The following is an 18,687-nucleotide window of genomic DNA, read 5'->3' as shown; positions in this document are numbered from 1 at the left end:
TAGGAGGACAAATCCTTCAGAGTAACAAACTAACAGAATTCTGCAAATCTGTGTTGAGCATTTCTTAATACACAACCTCAGACGCATTAGCAAAGTTTTAGAGTATGTTTTATTCTCATTTTCAGGTAGATACACTTACAGAATTTGCACTTGTGCAAAAGGTCAAAGGCCAATCCGCAATTCCATCATCGACTCATTGTCAATTCTGATTGGCTTCTGAATCCAATTCCCATTCTGTGCTGATTGGACATGGCAGCTGATCGATAGATTAACAAGAGTGATTGATGATGACTGATGATGTCATTTCCTGCAGAATAAAATGAGGGCTTGCGCCTGAAGTATAAATAAAAGTCCAAAGGTTGTGATGGTTTTGGTATAGTTGGTGCTTAAGCTGAATTTGTGGTTGGGCTGTGAATTGTTTTAGGGAGTGAGGTAACGCAACATTCATTACAAAATGGCCTCCCAGGTTTGTCAAAACTATCACCAGGATTGTGAAGCTGCTGTTAACAAGCAGATTAACCTGGAGCTCACTGCCTCCTATCTCTATCAGTCTTTGGTGAGTGTTGACTTAAAGCTAAACTTATGCTGATGTTTCTAATTAACTTGATACTCCTGTAGATTGAGTTTTGTAACTGTAACTGTTGCCTTAATATCAATTCAAGATAAGTGTGATGTTTCAGCAAAAATGGAGTATGATGCTGATGTAAGATAACTAATTCCCAGCTGGCCTTCAGTGATGTATGCAGGGTCAAGTGTTCTTGCAACTAACGGAGAGGGTTGTGACCGGCAGTAACTGTCATTCTCTCTGTAGGGTTGTCAAAATGAGATATTTCATTGGACTATTTTAGAAACCATTTTGTCAACCATATAGTAGAATGGTAGTCTCCATTGGCTGGTCACTGTTCTGCCATTGTAATGTATTGTGATATCTCTGCTTTAACTTTCTGCTGATCATAAATAGACATCATACTAACTCTGCTGCAAAAGGAGTTTTAGTAGTATTTGTTGATACTCTGCTTATCTGAGCAGCAATGTTCATGGTCAGGGTGTGACTGGAATCCACAAGTAGGCCTTAATCCACTCCAATCAAGCAGACATAAGAATTAAATTGGCCTGTTTTTCCTGGTGGTAACTTGCCCATGCCCTACTGAAGTGTTAGACTTTCCTTTAGGAAGGTGTTTGCAGGATACCTGCTAGATAATGAATGCTGAATGGAGGTGGAGATTGCAGTACCAATGCTTTGTCCTGGATGGTGTCTGTTCCTGAATGTTGTAAGTGCTGTCATCCAGACATGTGGAGAATATTAATCACACTCTGGGCTTGTTTGTTTTGGAGGTTCTCATGAGATGAGAATGAAGGCTTTAAAGATCTGTTTGATGGAGATGGGAATAGCTTTCATTGGTGAGCTAGTTAGTTTTTAATATGTCCAAGAATAAAAATAGACCACTCATATCCACTCTGACCTGAGTAAATATTAATATTAATGCACTACTAGGGATCAGGTTAGATTCCTCTCCACTGAGAAGGAAGCCCAGACCTGATATTTTTTATTATAAAGGCAGTTGTATAGTGGATAGTCGAGGGGTGATGCAGCTGGTCAAATCATTTTGCTTCATCCAAAGCAGAACATATCATTGAAACAAAACAAAATCTAAAATAACTTAACTAGTTTGAAACCTGCCTCTTTGTAGGATATGTGGAACAGTCCATCTTCCGCAACTACACTGGCACCACCCCCCACCTTTTCCTCCGCTACATCGATGACTGTATCGGCGCTGCCTCGTGCTCCCACGAGGAAGTTGAACAGTTCATCAACTTTACTAACACCTTCCATCCCAACCTTAAATTCACCTGGACTGTCTCAGACTCCTCCCTCCCCTTCCTAGACCTTTCCATCTCTATCTCGGGCGACCGACTCAACAGACATCTACTATAAACCGACTGACTCCCACAGCTACTTGGACTACACCTCCTCCCACCCTGCCCCCTGCAAAAACTCCATCCCATATTCCCAATTCCTTCGTCTCCGCTGCATCTGCTCCCAGGAGGACCAATTCCAACACCACACAGCCCAGATGGCCTCCTCCTTCAAGGACCGCAAACTCCCCCCAGACGTGATCGACGATGCCCTCCACCGCATCTCCTCCACTTCCCACTCCTCCAACCGCCACCAAGACAGAACCCCACTGGTTCTCACCTACCACCCCACCAACCTCCGCATACAACGTATCATCCGCAGTCATTTCCGCCACCTCCAAACGGACCCCACCACCAAGGATATATTTCCCTCCCCTCCCCTATCAGCGTTCCGCAAGGACCACTCCCTTCGTGACTCCCTCGTCAGATCCACACCCCCCCCCCCCCCCACCAACCCAACCTCCACCCCCGGCACTTCCCCCTGCAACCGCAGGAAATGTAACACTTGCGCCCACACCTCCACACTCACTTCCCTCCAAGGCCCCAAGGGATCCTTCCATATCCGCCACAAGTTCACCTGTACCTCCACACACATCATCTATTGCATCCGCTGCACCCGATGTGGCCTCCTCTATATTGGGGAGACGGGCCGCTTACTTGCGGAACGCTTCAAAGAACACCTCTGGGCCACCCGGACCAACCAACCCAATCACCCCGTGGCTCAACACTTTAACTCTCCCTCCCACTCCACCGAGGACATGCAGGTCCTTGGACTCCTCCACCGGCAGAACATAACAACACGACGGCTGGAGGAGGAGCGCCTCATCTTCCGCCTGGGAACCCTCCAACCACAAGGTATGAATTCAGATTTCTCCAGTTTCCTCATTTCCCCTCCCCCCACCTTGTCTCAGTCGGTTCCCTCAACTCAGCACCGCCCTCCTAACCTGCAATCTCCTTCCTGACCCCTCCGCCCCCACCCCACTCCGGCCTATCACCCTCACCTTGACCTCCTTCCACCTATCCCACCTCCATCGCCCCTCCCCCAAGTCCCTCCTCCTACCTTTTATCTTAGCCTGCTTGGCTACTCTCTTTCATTGCTGATGAAGGGCTTATGCTCGAAATGTCAAATTCTCTGTTCCTGAGATGCTGCCTGGCCTGCTGTGCTTTGACCAGCAACACATTTTCAGCTGTGATCTCCAGCATCTGCAGACCTCACTTTTTACTCAATTTCAACTTCACAAAGGAGTTAATCCAACACAAACTCCTGAACTAGTAGAAATGGCCACTCCCTTGCCATTGTTTGAAGTAGCTACTTCCAGACATATCACGCCTCTGCTTTTATAACCCCTCTTGAAAAAAACCAAGGTCAAAATAACCTTTCTGAAGTAGCAGTATTGTTTCACCATTCACTTCTGAACATAATGGTTCAGATGTTTGAGTCCATTATGGGTGTCGATGCAAGGGTTTGAACTTGTTGGATTAATTCAAATCAAGTGTGTTCTCAGTGTACTCTTTAAGCTGGTGATGTTATCTGCAGATAATGGTAGTCTCTGGGTCACTAGGTATTTCATGCAGTGAAGTTGTTCAAGTTTCGCTTTTGTATTCATTCAATTGCTTGTTAAAAGTTTTTGGATGTCAGTGCACTGTATACACAAGTCTGCAATAAAACTGTTGCTGCAACAATCCAAAGCCTGTCATTGGGCAGGCTTTCCTTTGCAAACCCCTGGGGCCCTTTCTCTCATTCCCCTCCATCCTCCAGATAGGAACACACTTGTACAGATCAAGTGTATAGTACATCCAATCCCAATGATCTACAAGTTGCAGAAAACTCTCTCTCCTGACTAAACTAAGGCCAGCAGTATCCATCATCCACTTTCCAGTTTAACACAAAGGAACCAGCCTCATGGTTACTTTCTCAGTGGCAGAAAAGGCTTGAGGGCTGAATGGCCTACTGTCCCTGTGTTCTGATATCAGTTTTTTTTTTGTATCTGTACTTCCGTTCAGAAAAATGTCCTGGTGACTGGGTATTACCCTCTGGCTAATGTTGAATGGAGTAGACTGTATTTAACAGTCCAGTGATTCTCTTCATCCAACTGAACCTTCACCTTGTTAAAAGCTACAAATTCAAATGTTCTGCATGGGACCAATTGAAATCTACAGTCCTAGAAATGTACAGCACCGAAACCGATTCAACAATCCAGTGCTTCCATGCCAACCAGATATCCTAAATTAACCTAGTCCCACTTGGCCCATATCCCTCTGAAACCCTCCTATTCATGTACCTATCCAGATGCCTTTAAATGCTGTAATTGCACCAGTCTCCACCACTTCCTCTGGCAGCTCATTCCATACTTGCACCCCAGCACTGGAAAAGACTGCCTCTTAGGTCCATATATCTACCCCTTATCCTAACCTGTGCCCTCTAGCTTTGGACTCCTCCATCCTGCACTGTGGTTTCCTTAACTTGCTCAAAGCCTATTCAATCTCCATCTTCCATCCTGATGGAGGTTACTGAGCAGAAACATGAATTCAGTGTTTCTCCCCTCTGATGCTGTGCGAGACCTGCTGAGCAATTCACCTGCTGTTTAATCCAAAACAAAATACATTGAATTTGCATGTTCCCCAGGAGGAAGCTGGGGCTGTTCCAAATCATCCAGTTAAAGGAGCTGCTGGCTCATTGGACACCACTGTTATATTAAAATAGTTGCAAGCCCAGAGGTTTAACAGCTTGAATAGTCACTCTAGTTTCAAGGGCTAAACTAGTCTCTACTTCTGCCAACTAGAATTGGGCCCAGTGATGTGGTAATGGGATGTAAATGGTTCTCTTTCAGATGTCGTACTTTGACCGGGATGATGTTGCCCTGCACCATTTCTCCCAGTTCTTCAAAGCTCAGTCCCAGGAGAAGCAGGAACAAGCAGAGAAGCTGCTGAAATTCCAGAATCAGCGTGGAGGCAGAGTCCTCCTCCAGGACGTGAAGGTGGGAATGTTGGGGTGGGGTTGGGATGGCTGCTTGTGATATGGCTTCAAGCCAATGGTGACTAGGTTTTCACATCCTGAAGGGAAAGTGCCAATTTTTTTTGGGGGGGGGGAAAAGCCAATGATCTCCACTTCCAAGTCATAGCATAGACACAGGCCCTTTTAGTCTGACCAAAAAACTCCAAACTACAGTAATCTCATCTACCTGCACACTTGGTCCTTAGCACACTATGCTCTGGCATTTGAAGTATTTGTCCAAATGTTGCTGAAATGTCACTGGAATAGCTGCCCCACTCCCTGCAGGTGGTATATTCCATATTTCTCAAGAGGCTGCCTCAAATACCCTCTCTCACCCCTTCACCCACAAATCTTCATCTGGACTTGAGGATGGCACTGATTGGCACTGCTTTCTCAGTGCCAGGGACCCAGGTCCAAAGTTCCAGCCATTGGCAACTGCTCAGTCTTAATAGTCCAAAGATGTGCAGGTCAGTTTGCTCATGCTAAGTTGCCCATTGTTTCCAGGGATGCACAAGCTACATGCATTTCTTTCATCTGAAATACAAGATTACAGGGATGGGGTGGGGTCAGTGTGGGATGCTGTTTAGAGGGTTGGTGTGGGCAAATGGCTAATCAACCTGCTTCATCCCACTGTCAGGATTCTGATTCTGATCCTTAACTGTCCTTTGTTTCCATGTTTCAGAAGCCAGAGAGGGATGAGTGGGGTAACGGGCTGCAGGCAATGCAGGTTTCCCTGGATCTGGAGAAGAATGTGAACCAGAGTTTGCTGGATCTACACCAACTCGCCACTGCCCAGACTGACCCTCATGTAAGCTTCACCACCACCTCATTCTCATCACTGCCACATCCTCAGGTCAACACCTCACTGGCTGGTCTTTGTGGGTTTGAAATTCAATAATGCAACACTTGGTCCAGATCTAACGTTGATCACTCCAGATCCATACTGATGGTTACAATTTATAACTGTTCATCAATAAGGTCAAGTAAAACTTTCAGATTCTAATCTGATGGGAGTGCTGAAATGATATTGGCCACAATCCCCATTCGGGACCAATGCAGTGGAATGATCACTGTCCATCACAATACAACTCTGCTCCCATTAAGAAACGATATGATGAAGCAGCTAAAATGCTGTCATCCTGACTAGTGCAAATTCTCTGGCTGTCAGTGAGACTTTAATGTCTGTCTAGAGTTATATGGCCAAGTCTCATTTGCAGTGGGAATTTGATTGTCTTGGATTGTGCTAATGTAATATTCCTGTGTTCCAGCTGTGTGACTTCCTGGAGACCCACTATTTGGATGAGGAGGTTGAGATCATCAAGCGACTTGGGGACTACATCACCAACCTGAAGCGTCTGGGAGCTCCTGAGAATGGGCTGGGAGAGTACCTGTTTGACAGGCTCTCACTGGAGGACAGCAGTTAGTGGGGCCTGGGGGACTGTCTGCTTTTGTCTGAATGCATTACTGACTTCACTTGGACAATCTGGCTTCCCCCACCCAGGGAGAAGGAGCATGTTGGCAAGAATGTAATGGCTGTACCACCTGAATGGAAATGAATAAAATCTTGTATTGATCTTGCTTATTGTCCATCATTCAGATCACTGATACTTGAATTTGTTTGTGATCTCTGGAGAACTTGATGCCAGTAATCCTTCTGCAATTTGGCTCATCACATCAGTGGACTAAAACCCCTCGCTAGATGCTGCATCTTTTCTCTCCTCCCCACCACCCCACTGGACTGAAACCACTCGATGGGGTTATTTCCGACCATAAATTCAAGTTACCCTCATGCCTTACCACCACTCCCTGCCCAAACTAGGGCTTCAACTAGTGGTTGCAATCTGCGGGGTGTCAAACCCCTGATTCTTTTGTCCAACAATTCTACTTTTCTGGACTTGGTGAGTACAATTGTACCCAAACAGACCTTGTAAAAGGAAGTTTCCATACCTCTTCGAAAGAGCAAGTCCAGACATTCGTTGCCCTAGCTATCCCATATTTTTGATTCAGTGTTCACTTCCAGATTTACCATCAAATGTTCACTTCTCTTTCCCTCCCCCTGGCCTTGGATGAGGTCCATCAGCCTCGGGCATCTGCTCAGATGGAGGAACCAGCTAACCTGGCAATGTTATGATCTCAACTTGTCTAGCACAGTTCCCACTGGAACTCTAACATGACTAGTCCATTCTAAATGGTGCTATTTTCTTCCCCTGTGGGCCCAGCGCAGGGAGCCAAGTGGAGTTTGGAACAGCTCAGGGGCCTGTGATCTTTACCCCTTGTTTATCACAGCCACTGACAGTTGGGCACATTGAGCCAGACAACTGAAGGAATTAACTGGTCAAACATGCAGCTCTTGATGGGGACTTTGAACTAGAGTTGGTATTTAATCAAGGAGTTCATGCATACTGGTGGGCCAGGGAGGGGCTGTAGGGGTGGAGAGAATGTTTGCCTGAACTAGCAATATAGTCCCACTGTGGTGCCCTCACTTAACTGTCCCTCCCTATCTGTGAATTCTCTCCTAGTACTATTCCCACCCTTCGATAAACCTCAAGCCTGTCAGCCCACAGCTGGGAAAATTCACTCCAAGCATTCCTGTCAGTTACATTGCAGGGAGTCAGCTTAAAAAAAAGTTCTCCTGAGCAGTATTGGATTATAATACACACTCTCCATTGCCACCAACAGCTGAAATGAGCAGGATAATGGTGACCTGGGAATAACACAGCAATGCTCTGGGTTTGATGTTTCCATCTGATTTATTCTTGCTGCTAAAGTCAGCAGTTTGCACTCCAAGCTGATCCTAGCTTCCCATGGGGTGAAGGATTCTCCTGATGCAGTTTGATTTGACTCAGTGATTTTTCTGACCAAGTTAGGAGTTGTTGTGCTGTCCTAGTCTTACCAGCCCATTGGGCTGTGCTCTCATTAGAGAAAGGAGAGACTGATATGATTAAACCTGAGGGCCACCAGAGTTCAGGTGAGGGAAGAGGTTGAGAAGGAGACTCCTTCATAGTAACCTCGAATTAGTGATGGGAATTGAACCCAGGACTTTGTAATCACACTGTTCTGGAAATGGTGGTGTGACTGGGAGAGGAAACCTGGAGATGTTGACTCTCCTGTACAGCTGTTTCCTTTTAGCTTTTGAGGTTCCAGGGATCATGGGTTAGGGAGGGGGCTATCAGAAACATCCTGGTGAGTGTTTCAGTGAATTTTGTAGCGAATACACACTGCAGCCTTCAGGCAGGGTGTGGGACTTTGAGGCACATATTTATTCCACAACATGGTATGTGTATGGAATGAGCTGCCAGAGGAAGTGGTGGAGGCTGGTACAATTACAACATTTAAGAGGCATTTGGGTGGGTATATGAATAGGAAGGGTTTGGAGGGATATGGGCCGGGTGCTGGCAGGTGGGAGTAGATTGGGTTGGGATATCTGGTTGGCATGGATGGGTTGGACGAAGGGTCTGTTTCTGTGCTGTACATCTCTATGATTCGATGACCCTATAAATCTTTTTAAACAATCAAGCCATGTCCATAGGCTACCTGCAGTGCCAGAAGAGGGCATTCAGCCCATTGAGTCTGTACTAAAGATCTGAACAGCATCCTGTTCAGATCCTGCGGATCCCCTTAACCCTGAGTTTCCCACAGCCAATCCACTGAACCTGCATAACCTTGGTCTGTAGGAGGAAACCCACACAGACACAGGGAGAACATGCAAAGTCCATACAGACAGTCACCCAAAGCTGAAATCAAACCCAAGTCTCTGGTTCCGTGAGACTGTAGTGCTAATCACCGAACCACCAAACCACCCAAAAGGAACATGCTATTGTACATCATTAGAGTCATAGAGTCGTATATCACAGAAGCAAACCAATCACAAGGCTAGGGTGGTTGTGGTGAGTAACCTAATGAAGGAGCAGCGCTCCAAAAGCTAGTGCTTCCAAATAAACCTGTTGGACTATAACCTGGTGTTGTGTGATTTTTAACTTTATACACCCTCAGTCCAACACCGGCACCTCCAAATCGCTGCTACTGAGGTGGGCCACCTGGGACTTGGTTTCAGAAACAGTGATATTGCTCCAACTCAGGAAGGCGAGAGATTTCCCTGGGGCTTCATGCGTGTTGTTGGGGCTGTATTTAGCTAGAATATTGGAACGAATTCCATCACTTACTGGTCTTGTAGATAGTTGGAGAGGTTGTGGAAAGTCAGGAATTGAGAAATTCGTAAAGAATTCTCAGCCTCCGACCTGCTCTCATAGCCATGGGTATTTATCAGGTTTGACCTCTGACCTCTGTTCCATATGTAATATTCAAAACTGTAATTCAATCCGACAAGTTAAGGCTAGACTGTAACCCGGTTTTTGAAGCAGTTAATGGGTAAAATTAAATGGCTGCCCCAATCCATACCTCATGGTGATGATCATACCTGAACTTTGAGTGGGATCTTCAATCCCCAAACACTCACAGCCCACCATTCCACTGGAGCCTGCTCAGTTCAGCGCTATCCACTTTAGGTTGAGAGACCCTCACCTCCATATCGCTGTGGGTATGGGCCACGTTGAGCTGGGAGGCCAGTTTCTGAGCTGTACATTCTACAGATTCCAATGTAAACATAACCAGAATCTCCCCACTTAGAAACATACTTGAGTTGAGGGCCAGTTCATCTTGAAACAATTAAAAACTGAACATGGAGACAGAAAAGTTGAACGTGCGATATGTTTCTAGCAGCAATTTTGACATGGAGGCCTGAGGCCTACTACATGGCTGACACACTCAGCACATTTAGTGTTTTCATTTTCAAACTGACCTTTCGGAGACCTAAGGTCAAGGTGATCACAGCAGATTCAGGATGGATCCACAAAGTACATCAGTTGGCTGCATGAGATGACCCAAAGCACATTATTTCTGTTGCTGTGTCACAGTTGACAACTGTTTACTGTCAACAAAGTCTCGCCATTTTTCAATGGAGTCCCAAAACTGTCATTCAAAAGGTAGGAAGACAAATCCCCCAGAGTCACAAACGAACTGAATTCTGCAAATCTGTGTTGAGTACCTTCTGGCACACAACCTCCGATACAGTGAAGTTTTGGAGCATGTTTTATTCTCATTTTCAGATAGATATACTTACACAATTTGCAGTTGTGCAGGAGGTCAAAGGCCAATCAACAAATCCATCATTGACCAGTTGTCAATTCTGATTGGCTTCTGGATTCAATTCCCATCCTGTGCTGATTGGACATGGTACCTGATTGATTGATTAACAAGAGTGATTGGCCTTCACTGACGATGTCATTTGTGCAGAATAAAATGAGGAGTATAAATAAAAGTCCAAAGGCAGTAATGGTTTAGGTACAGTTGTTGTTAGAGTTAAATTTGTAGTTGGGCTGGGAATTGGTTTGTGGAGACCAATAGTCCTCATAAAATGGTTTCCCAAGTTTGTCAAAACTATCACCAGGATTGTGAAGCTGCTGTCAACAAGCAGATTAACCTGGAGCTCACTGCCTCCTATCTCTATCAGTCTTTGGTGAGTGTTGTCCCCTTTGGGCTTAAAGTTAAAACTCTTATATAAAGTAAACTTTCCATTGTTTCTAATTAACTTGATACTCCTGTAGCTTGACTTCTGTAGCTCTTGCCTCAATATTAATTCAAGGTAAGTTTGTGTGAAGATTTGTAGCTCGGGTGCTTGTTGTAGTGGTTCTGTTTGCCGAGCTGGAAGTTTTTGTTGCAAATGTTTCATCCCCTGGCTAACGGCACACAAACCAACTGCCACGCTCAGACAACAACTTACTAGAACAAAGGAGCCAATACCCAACATGAGCAAAACTAATGTAGTTTATAAAATACCATGCAAGGACTGCACAAAACACTATATAGGACAAACAGGAAGACCGCTAACAATCTGCATACATGAACACCAACTAGCCATGAAATGACACGACCATCTATCACTAGTATCCACACACTCAGACAATAAGCAACATGAATTCGACTGGGAAAACACTACTATCATAGGGCAAGCCAGACAGAACAGCCAGGGAATTCCTAGAGGCATGGCATTCATCCACAAACTCCATCAACAGACACATCGACCTGGACCCAATATACCAACCACTCGTGGACAGCTGAAACTGACACCCGGAAGCGGCAAGGACAGACCACTATAAATGCCGGAAGAAACATCAAAGAAGCGCTTTGCAGGAGGCTCCAGAGCACTGATGTCTCCTAGCCAGGGGACGAAACGTTTGCAACAAAAACTTCCAGCTCGGTGAACAGAACCACTATAATTCAAGGTAAATGTGATGTTACCATAATAATGGGGTATGATGCTGATGTACACTGACTAATGTCCCAGTTTGTCTTCAGGGATGTATGCAGAGTGAAGTGTTCTTGGTTAGCATATGATTTGCTGATATGGCTGTCACTAGCAGTGACTGTCATTCCCCCTCTGGGGCTGTCAAAATTGGATGTTTCACTGGATATGTTTGAAACCATTTGGGTCAACTGTACAGTGGAATGGAAGAATCCACTGGCTAGTTGCCTCTCTACTGCTTTCTTGTATCGATTTAATTTTCTGTTGATCCTAAATAAGCATATTGGTTCTGATACTGCAAAGGGGATTTAATCAATACTTGGCTAATCTGAACAGAAGTATTTGATGTCAGGATGTGACTGGCATCTGCTTAAGTAGGCCCCAGTTGAGGCCTATGGCTTTTAGCATTCACATTCATGAGTAGATAGTGGTCAGGTATCCATTTGTTGTCCATCCCTTCACCTGAAGGAAGAGTTGATATGCTGAAGTGTTGGTGCACCCACAAGGTAGGTGGGGTGGTCTGAGATCTCTGACTCCATGACTGAAGAAATGGAGACATTCAAATCAGGGTGGTATGGGAAACAAAATGGCCAGTTTTTCCAAGTAGTGATTTGCCCATGCACTGCTGGAATGTTAGAATGTCCTATTTGGAAGGTGTTTGTGTGTTGCAGGATACCTGCTAGATAATGGACACTGAAGGGAGGTGGAGATTGCATACCAATGGAGTGGGCTGCTTTATCCTGGATGGTGTGTGCTGCTTGAATGTTTTGGTGCTCTCATCCAGACATGGAGAATATTCATCACTCTGGGCTTGTCATAGAAATGTATGGCATAGAAACAGGCCCTTAGGTCCAACCTGTCCATGCTGACCAGATATCCTAGCCTAGTCCCACCTGGCCCACTTCCCTCCAAACCCTTACCATTTCTAACCTCCAATGGTAAGATGAGTATATCTCAGGAGAATGAATTACTTAGAGCTCTGTTTAAGGGTGGTGGAACAGCTTTCACTGAATCAGTTTTTAATAAAGATGGATCACTTACTTCCACTCTGACCTGAGTTGTGCCTCTTCACAACCCTCATCTGACTGTTGTGGAGTAGGCTGGATCTGGAAAACAATTTAAGGTCACCCAGACCCTAATTGTATTTAGAGGCAGATGTATGGTGGATCGTCCAGTGATGTTGCTGGTCAAACCACTCTCCTTATATAAAACAGAATTTACTTACATGCTGTGGTACAAGCACCTACGAAAGAGAACAGAATTTAAAACCACAACTATTTGGGAACCCAACTGACTCTATCACCACAAAGGAGCTGTTTCAATACCCACAATCCTAAACACACACCTTGGCAAATAGTAAATTCAAATTCTGGTTCTTGCAGGCAGCAGTGTTTGCCGAGCATTCTGGTAAGAAACTTTGTTGAAGCATGGAACCTAGCAGAGAAGCTGTTACTCTAAAACTAAAATAATCCAAGCTCAGAAAATAACTGAACTGGTCCCTCCTTGCCATTGTTTGAAGAAGCTATTTCCAGATATAGTGGCACATCTGCCTACTTCTTCCCCTCAAGAAGGATCCAAAGAAAAGCTCCTGAAAAGAACCGCATGGTCATACCATTCCCTTGTGAACATGATGATAAAAATGTTTGAGTCAAATATGGTGTAAATCTAAATGGTTTGTTCTTGTTGGATTAAGTCATGCATTGTGCTTTTCAGGTCACATTTTGTAGCTGGTGACCTTAATTTTGGATAGCCAGGTCATATGTCTGTCCTGTATTTAACATTTCTTTGATCATGTCACTCTAATATTCACTCAGCTGCTTGTTTACAAGTTTCTGAAGGTCTGAGCATTGTGTATATATAGGCCTGTAATGAACTACAACAATCCAAAGGCTGTCATTAAGCAGGCTTTCCTGGGGTCCCTTTCTCTCATTCCCCTCTGCCCTCCAGATAGGAATAGTCTTGTATAGATCAAGTGTATGGTACATCCACTCCCAATGATGTACAAATTGCAGAAATCTCTCTAACAGTGTCTTCCAGCAGCCTCATGGTTACTTTCTCATTGAATGACAGAACAGGCTTGAGGGGCTGAATGGGCTACAGAGATAGAAATGTACAGCACAGAAACAGACCCCATAATCCAGTTCTTTGCCTAGACTTGATTAATTCTCCTAAATTAATCTAGTCCCACTTGGCCCATATCCCTCTAACACTTCCCCATTCACTTATCTATCCATCCAGATTCCTTTTTCAAGTCACTGCACCAGCCTCCATCGGTTCCTGTCAGCTCGTTCCATTCATCCATCACTGAAATAACTGCCTGTTGTAACCCTTTTCAAATCTTTCTGCTTTCTCCTTAAACCTGTCCTCTAGTTCTGGGCTCTTCTACCCTAAATACACCTGACACTCTAGTTTCCTTCATTGAATAGGGTTTAAGCCAATCTCTATCTAACAATTCTAATGGTGTTAATGAGCAGAAACATGAATTGTGTTTCTCTCCTCTGATCCTGTGCCAGACCTGCTGAGCAATTCCCAGCTGTTTAATCCAAAATAAAACCGAATTTGCATGTCCCCAGGAGGCAGCTGGAGTTGCACCTTATCCAGTTAGAGGAACTGCTGGCTCACTGGACAGCACTGGTATATTAAAATTGCTGAGAACCCAGAGATTTAACAGCTGCTTGAATACTTGGTCTGATTTCAAGGGTTAGACTGGTGTCTTACTTTCCCCAACTAGAATTGGGACCCGTGATGTGTTAATGGGATGTAAATGGTTCTCTTTCAGATGTCGTACTTTGACCGGGATGATGTTGCCCTGCACCATTTCTCCCAGTTCTTCAAAGCTCAGTCCCAGGAGAAGCAGGAACATGCAGAGAAGCTGCTGAAATTCCAGAATCAGCGTGGAGGCAGAGTCCTCCTCCAGGATGTGAAGGTGGGAATGTTGAGGGGGGTGTGTGGAATGGCTGCTTGTGATATGGCTTCAAGCCAACGATGACTGGGTTTTCACTTCCTGAAGGGGAAGTGCGAAGCTTTTTTTAGGGAAAGCCAATGATCTCCTGTTTCCAAGTCTTAGCATAGACACAGGCCCCTTTTGTCTCTGACCAAAAAACTCCAAACTACAGTAATCCCTCTACCTGCACTTGGTCCTTAGCACACTATGCCCTGGCATTTGATGTATTTATCCAGATGTTGCTAGAATGTCATTGGAATAGCTGCCCCACTCCCTGCAGGTGGTATATTCCATATTTCTCTTGAGAAGCTGTCTCATACCCTCTCACACCCCTTCACCCTCAAATCTTCATCTGGACTTGAGGATGGCAATGCTGTCTCAGTGCCAGGGACCCAGGTCCAAAATTCCAGCCACTGGAAACTGCTCAGTTTTAATCATCCAAAGATGTGCAGGTCAGTTTGCTCATGCTAAGTTGCCCATAGTTTCCAGGGATGCACAGGCTACTTTTTTTCATCTGAAATACAAGATTACAAGGATGGGATGGGGTCAGTGTGGGATGCTGTTAGGAGGGTTGGTGTGGGCAAATGGCTAATCAACCTGCTTCATCCCACTGTCAGGATTGTGATCCTTAACTGTCCTTTGTTTCCATGTTTCAGAAGCCAGAGAAGGATGAGTGGGGTAACGGGCTGCAGGCAATGCAGGTTGCCCTGGATCTGGAGAAGAATGTGAACCAGAGTTTGCTGGATCTACACCAACTTGCCACTGCCCAGACTGACCCTCATGTAAGCTTCATCACCTCCTCATTCTCATCACTGCCTGACCCTCAGGGCAACACCTCACTGGCTGGTCTTTGTGGGTTTGAAATTCAATAATGCAACACTTGGTCCAGATCTAACGTTGATCACTCCAGATCCATACTGATGGTTACAATGTTACAACTGTTCATCAATAAGGTCAAGTAAAACTTTCAGATTCTAATCCGATGGGAGTGCTGAAATGATATTGGCCACAATCCCCCATTCAGGACCAATGCAGTGGAATGATCACTGTCCATCACAATACAACTCAGCTCCCATTAAGAAACTGCATGATGAAGCAGCTAAAATGCAGTCATCCTCACTAGTTCAAATTCTCTAGCTATCAATGAGACTTTAATGTCTGTCTAGAGTTGTATGGCCAAGTCTCATTTGCAGTGGGAATTTGATTGTCTTGGATTGTGCTAATGTAATATTCCTGTGTTCCAGCTGTGTGACTTCCTGGAGACCCACTATTTGGATGAGGAGGTTGAGATCATCAAGCAACTTGGGGACTACATCACCAACCTGAAGCGTCTGGGAGCTCCAGAGAATGGGCTGGCAGAGTACCTGTTTGACAGGCTCTCACTGGAGGACAGCAGTTAGTGGGGCATGGGGGACTGTCTGCTTTTTGTCTGAATGCATTACTGACTTCACTTGGACAATCTGGCTTCCCCAACCCAGGCAGAAGGTGCATGTTGGCAACAATGTAATGGCTGTACCACCTGAATGGAAATGAATAAAATCTTCTATTGATCTTGCTTATTGTCCATCATTCAGATCACTGTTCCTTCATTTGAATTTGTTTGCGATCTCTGGAGAACTTGATGCCAGTAATCCTTCTGCAATTTGGCTCATCACATCAGTGGACTAAAACCCCTCACTAGATGCTGCATCTTTTCTCTCCTCCCCACCACCCCATTGGACTGAAACCACTAGATGGGGTTATGTCAGACCATAAATTCAAGTTACCCTCATGCCTTACCACCACTCCCTGCCCATTCCATCCCAAACTAGGGCTTCAACTAGTGGTTGCAATCTGCGGAGTGTCAAACCCCTGATTCTTTTGTCCAACAATTCTACTTTTCTGGACTTGGTGAGTACAATTGTACCCAAACAGACCTTGTAAAAGGAAGTTTCCATACCTCTTCAAAAGGTCCAGTCATTCATTGCCCTAGATATCCCATATTTTAGATTGTGTTCACTTCCAGATTTACCATCAAATGTTCACTTCTCTTTCCCTCCCCCTGGCCTTGGATGAGGTCCAGCAGGCTCTGGCATCTGCCCAGATGGAGGAACCAGCTAACCTGGCAATGATATGATCTCAGCTTGTCCAGCACAGTTCCCACTGGAACTCTAACATGACTAGTCCATTCTAAATGGTGCTATTTTCTTCTCCTGTAGGCCCAGCACAGGGAGCCAGGTGGAGATTGGAACAGCTCAGGGGCCTGTGATCTTTACCCCTTGTTTATCACAGCCACTGACAGTTGGGCACATTGAGCCAGATAACTGGAGGAATTAACTGGTCAAACATGCAGCTCTTGGTGGGGATTTTGATTAAATACCAATTCTAGTTCAGGGAGGGGCTGTGGGGGTGGAGAGAATGTTTGCCTGAACTAGCAATATAGTCCCACTGTGGTACCCTCACTTAACTGTCACTCTATCTGTTGATTCTGAGTACTAATCCCATCCTTTGATAAACCTCAAGTCTGTCAGCCCATAGCTGGGAAAATTCACTCCAAGCATTCCTGTCAGTCACGTTGTGGGGAGTGAGCTTAAAAAAAATTCTCCTGAGCTGTATTGGATTACATTCCACATTCTCTCCATTGCCACCAACAGCTGAATGAGCAGGATGATGGTTATGTGGGAATAACACCGCAATGCTCCGCGTTTGATGATTCCATCTGATTTATTTTTAAAGTCAGCAGTTTGCAGTCCAAGCTGATCCTAGCTTCCCATGGGGTGAAGGATTCTCCTGATGCAGTTTGATTTGATTCAGTGATTTTCTGACCAAGTTGGGAGTTGTTGGGCTGCCATAGTCTTACCAGCCCATTGGGCTGTGCTCTCATTAGAGAAAGGAGAGACTGATGATGATTAAACCTGAGGGCCACCAGAGTTCAGGTGAGGGAAGAGGTTGAGGAGGAAACTCCTTCATAGTAACATCAAATTAGTGATGGGAATTGATCCCAGGCCTTTGGCATACACTGTTCTGTAAACAGTGGTGTGACTGGGTGAGGACTGGAGATGTTGACTCTTCTGTACAGCTGTTTACTTTAGCTTTTGAGGTTCCAGGGATCATGGGTTAGGGAGGGGGCTGTTAGAGACCACCTGGTGATTGTTTCAGTGAAATTTGTAGTAAATACACACTGCAGCCTTCAGGCAGGGTGTGGGACTGGTATGTGTATTGAATGAGGTGGTGGAGGCTGGTACAATTGCAACATTTATGAGGCATTTGGATGGGTATATGAATAGGAAGGGTTTGGAGGGATATGGGCTGGGTGCTGGCAGGTGGGAGTAGATTGAGTTGGGATATCTGGTCGGGTTGGACGAAGGGTCTGTTTCCATGCTGTACATCTCTGATTCGATGACTCTATAAATCTTTTTAAACAATCAAGCCATATCCACAGGCTCCCTGCAGTGCTAGAAGAGGGCATTCAGCCCATTGAGTCTGCACTAAAGATCTGAACAGGATGCTGTTCAGATCCTGCGGATCCCCTTAACCCTGAGTTTCCCACAGCCAATCCACCAAATCTGCATAACCTTGGTCAATAAGAGGAAACCCACACAGACACGGGGAGAACATGCAAAGTCCATACAGACAGTCACCCAAAGCTGAAATCAAACCCAAGTCTCTGGTTCCGTGAGACTGTAGTGCTAACCACTGAGCCACCAAACCACCCAAAAGGAACATGCTATTGTACATCATTAGAGTCATAGAGTCATACATCACAGAAGCAAACCAATCACAAGGCTAGGGTGGTTGTGGAGAGTAACCTGATGAAGGAGCAGCGCTCCAAAAGCTAGTGCTTCCAAATAAACCTGTTGGACTATAACCTGGTGTTGTGTGATTTTTAACTTTATACACCCTCAGTCCAACACCGGCACCTCCAAATCGCTGCTACTGAGGTGGGCCATCTGGGACTTGGTTTCAGAAACAGTGATATTGCTCCAACTCAGGATGGCGAGAGATTTCCCTGGGGCTTCATGAGTGTTGTTGGGGCTGTATTCAGCTAGAATATTGGAAAGTATTCCATCACTTATTGGTCTTATAGATAGTAGAGAGGTTGTGGAAAGTCAGGAATTGAGAAACTCAAAGAATTCTCAGCCTCCGACCTGCTCTCATAGCCATGGGTATTTATCAGGTTTGACCTCTGACCTCAGTTCCATACGTAATATTCAAAACTGTAACTCAATCCGACAAGATGAGGCTAGACTGTAACCCGGTTTTTGAAGCAGTTATTGGGTCAAAGTAACTGGCTGCCCCAAATCCACACCTCATGGTGATGATCATACCTGAACTTTGAGTGGGATCTTCAATCCCCAAACTCTCACAGCCCACCAGTACACTGGAGGCTGCTCAGTTCAACGCTATCCACTTTAGGTTGAGACACCCTCACCTCCATATAGCTATGGGTATGGACCACGTTGAGCTGGGAGGCCAGTTTCTGAGCTATACATTCTACAGATTCCAAAGTAAACATAACCAGAATCTCTCCACTTGGAAACGTGCTTGAGT

The 18,687-nt window shown here is 45.3% G+C and overlaps 2 protein-coding genes across 2 annotated transcripts; both read left to right on the top strand.

The window, feature by feature from the left end:
- Positions 1 to 454: 454 nt before the first annotated feature.
- On the top strand, positions 455 to 6,336 carry LOC132831301 (ferritin, middle subunit-like). The gene is made up of 4 exons (XM_060849354.1): positions 455 to 556; positions 4,749 to 4,895; positions 5,595 to 5,720; positions 6,181 to 6,336. The coding sequence occupies exons 1-4, from the start codon at positions 455 to 457 to the stop codon at positions 6,334 to 6,336; spliced, it is 531 nt and encodes a 176-aa protein (XP_060705337.1).
- Positions 6,337 to 10,325: 3,989 nt separating this feature from the next.
- Positions 10,326 to 15,557, top strand: LOC132831158 (ferritin, heavy subunit-like). The gene is made up of 4 exons (XM_060849165.1): positions 10,326 to 10,427; positions 13,993 to 14,139; positions 14,814 to 14,939; positions 15,402 to 15,557. The coding sequence occupies exons 1-4, from the start codon at positions 10,326 to 10,328 to the stop codon at positions 15,555 to 15,557; spliced, it is 531 nt and encodes a 176-aa protein (XP_060705148.1).
- Positions 15,558 to 18,687: the final 3,130 nt, after the last annotated feature.

The sequence above is a fragment of the Hemiscyllium ocellatum genome, chromosome 33 (assembly GCF_020745735.1).
Source record: "Hemiscyllium ocellatum isolate sHemOce1 chromosome 33, sHemOce1.pat.X.cur, whole genome shotgun sequence".
Lineage (NCBI taxonomy): Eukaryota > Metazoa > Chordata > Chondrichthyes > Orectolobiformes > Hemiscylliidae > Hemiscyllium > Hemiscyllium ocellatum.
Note: the sequence above shows the minus strand (reverse complement) of the source record. Positions and strands in the feature narration are given on the sequence as shown.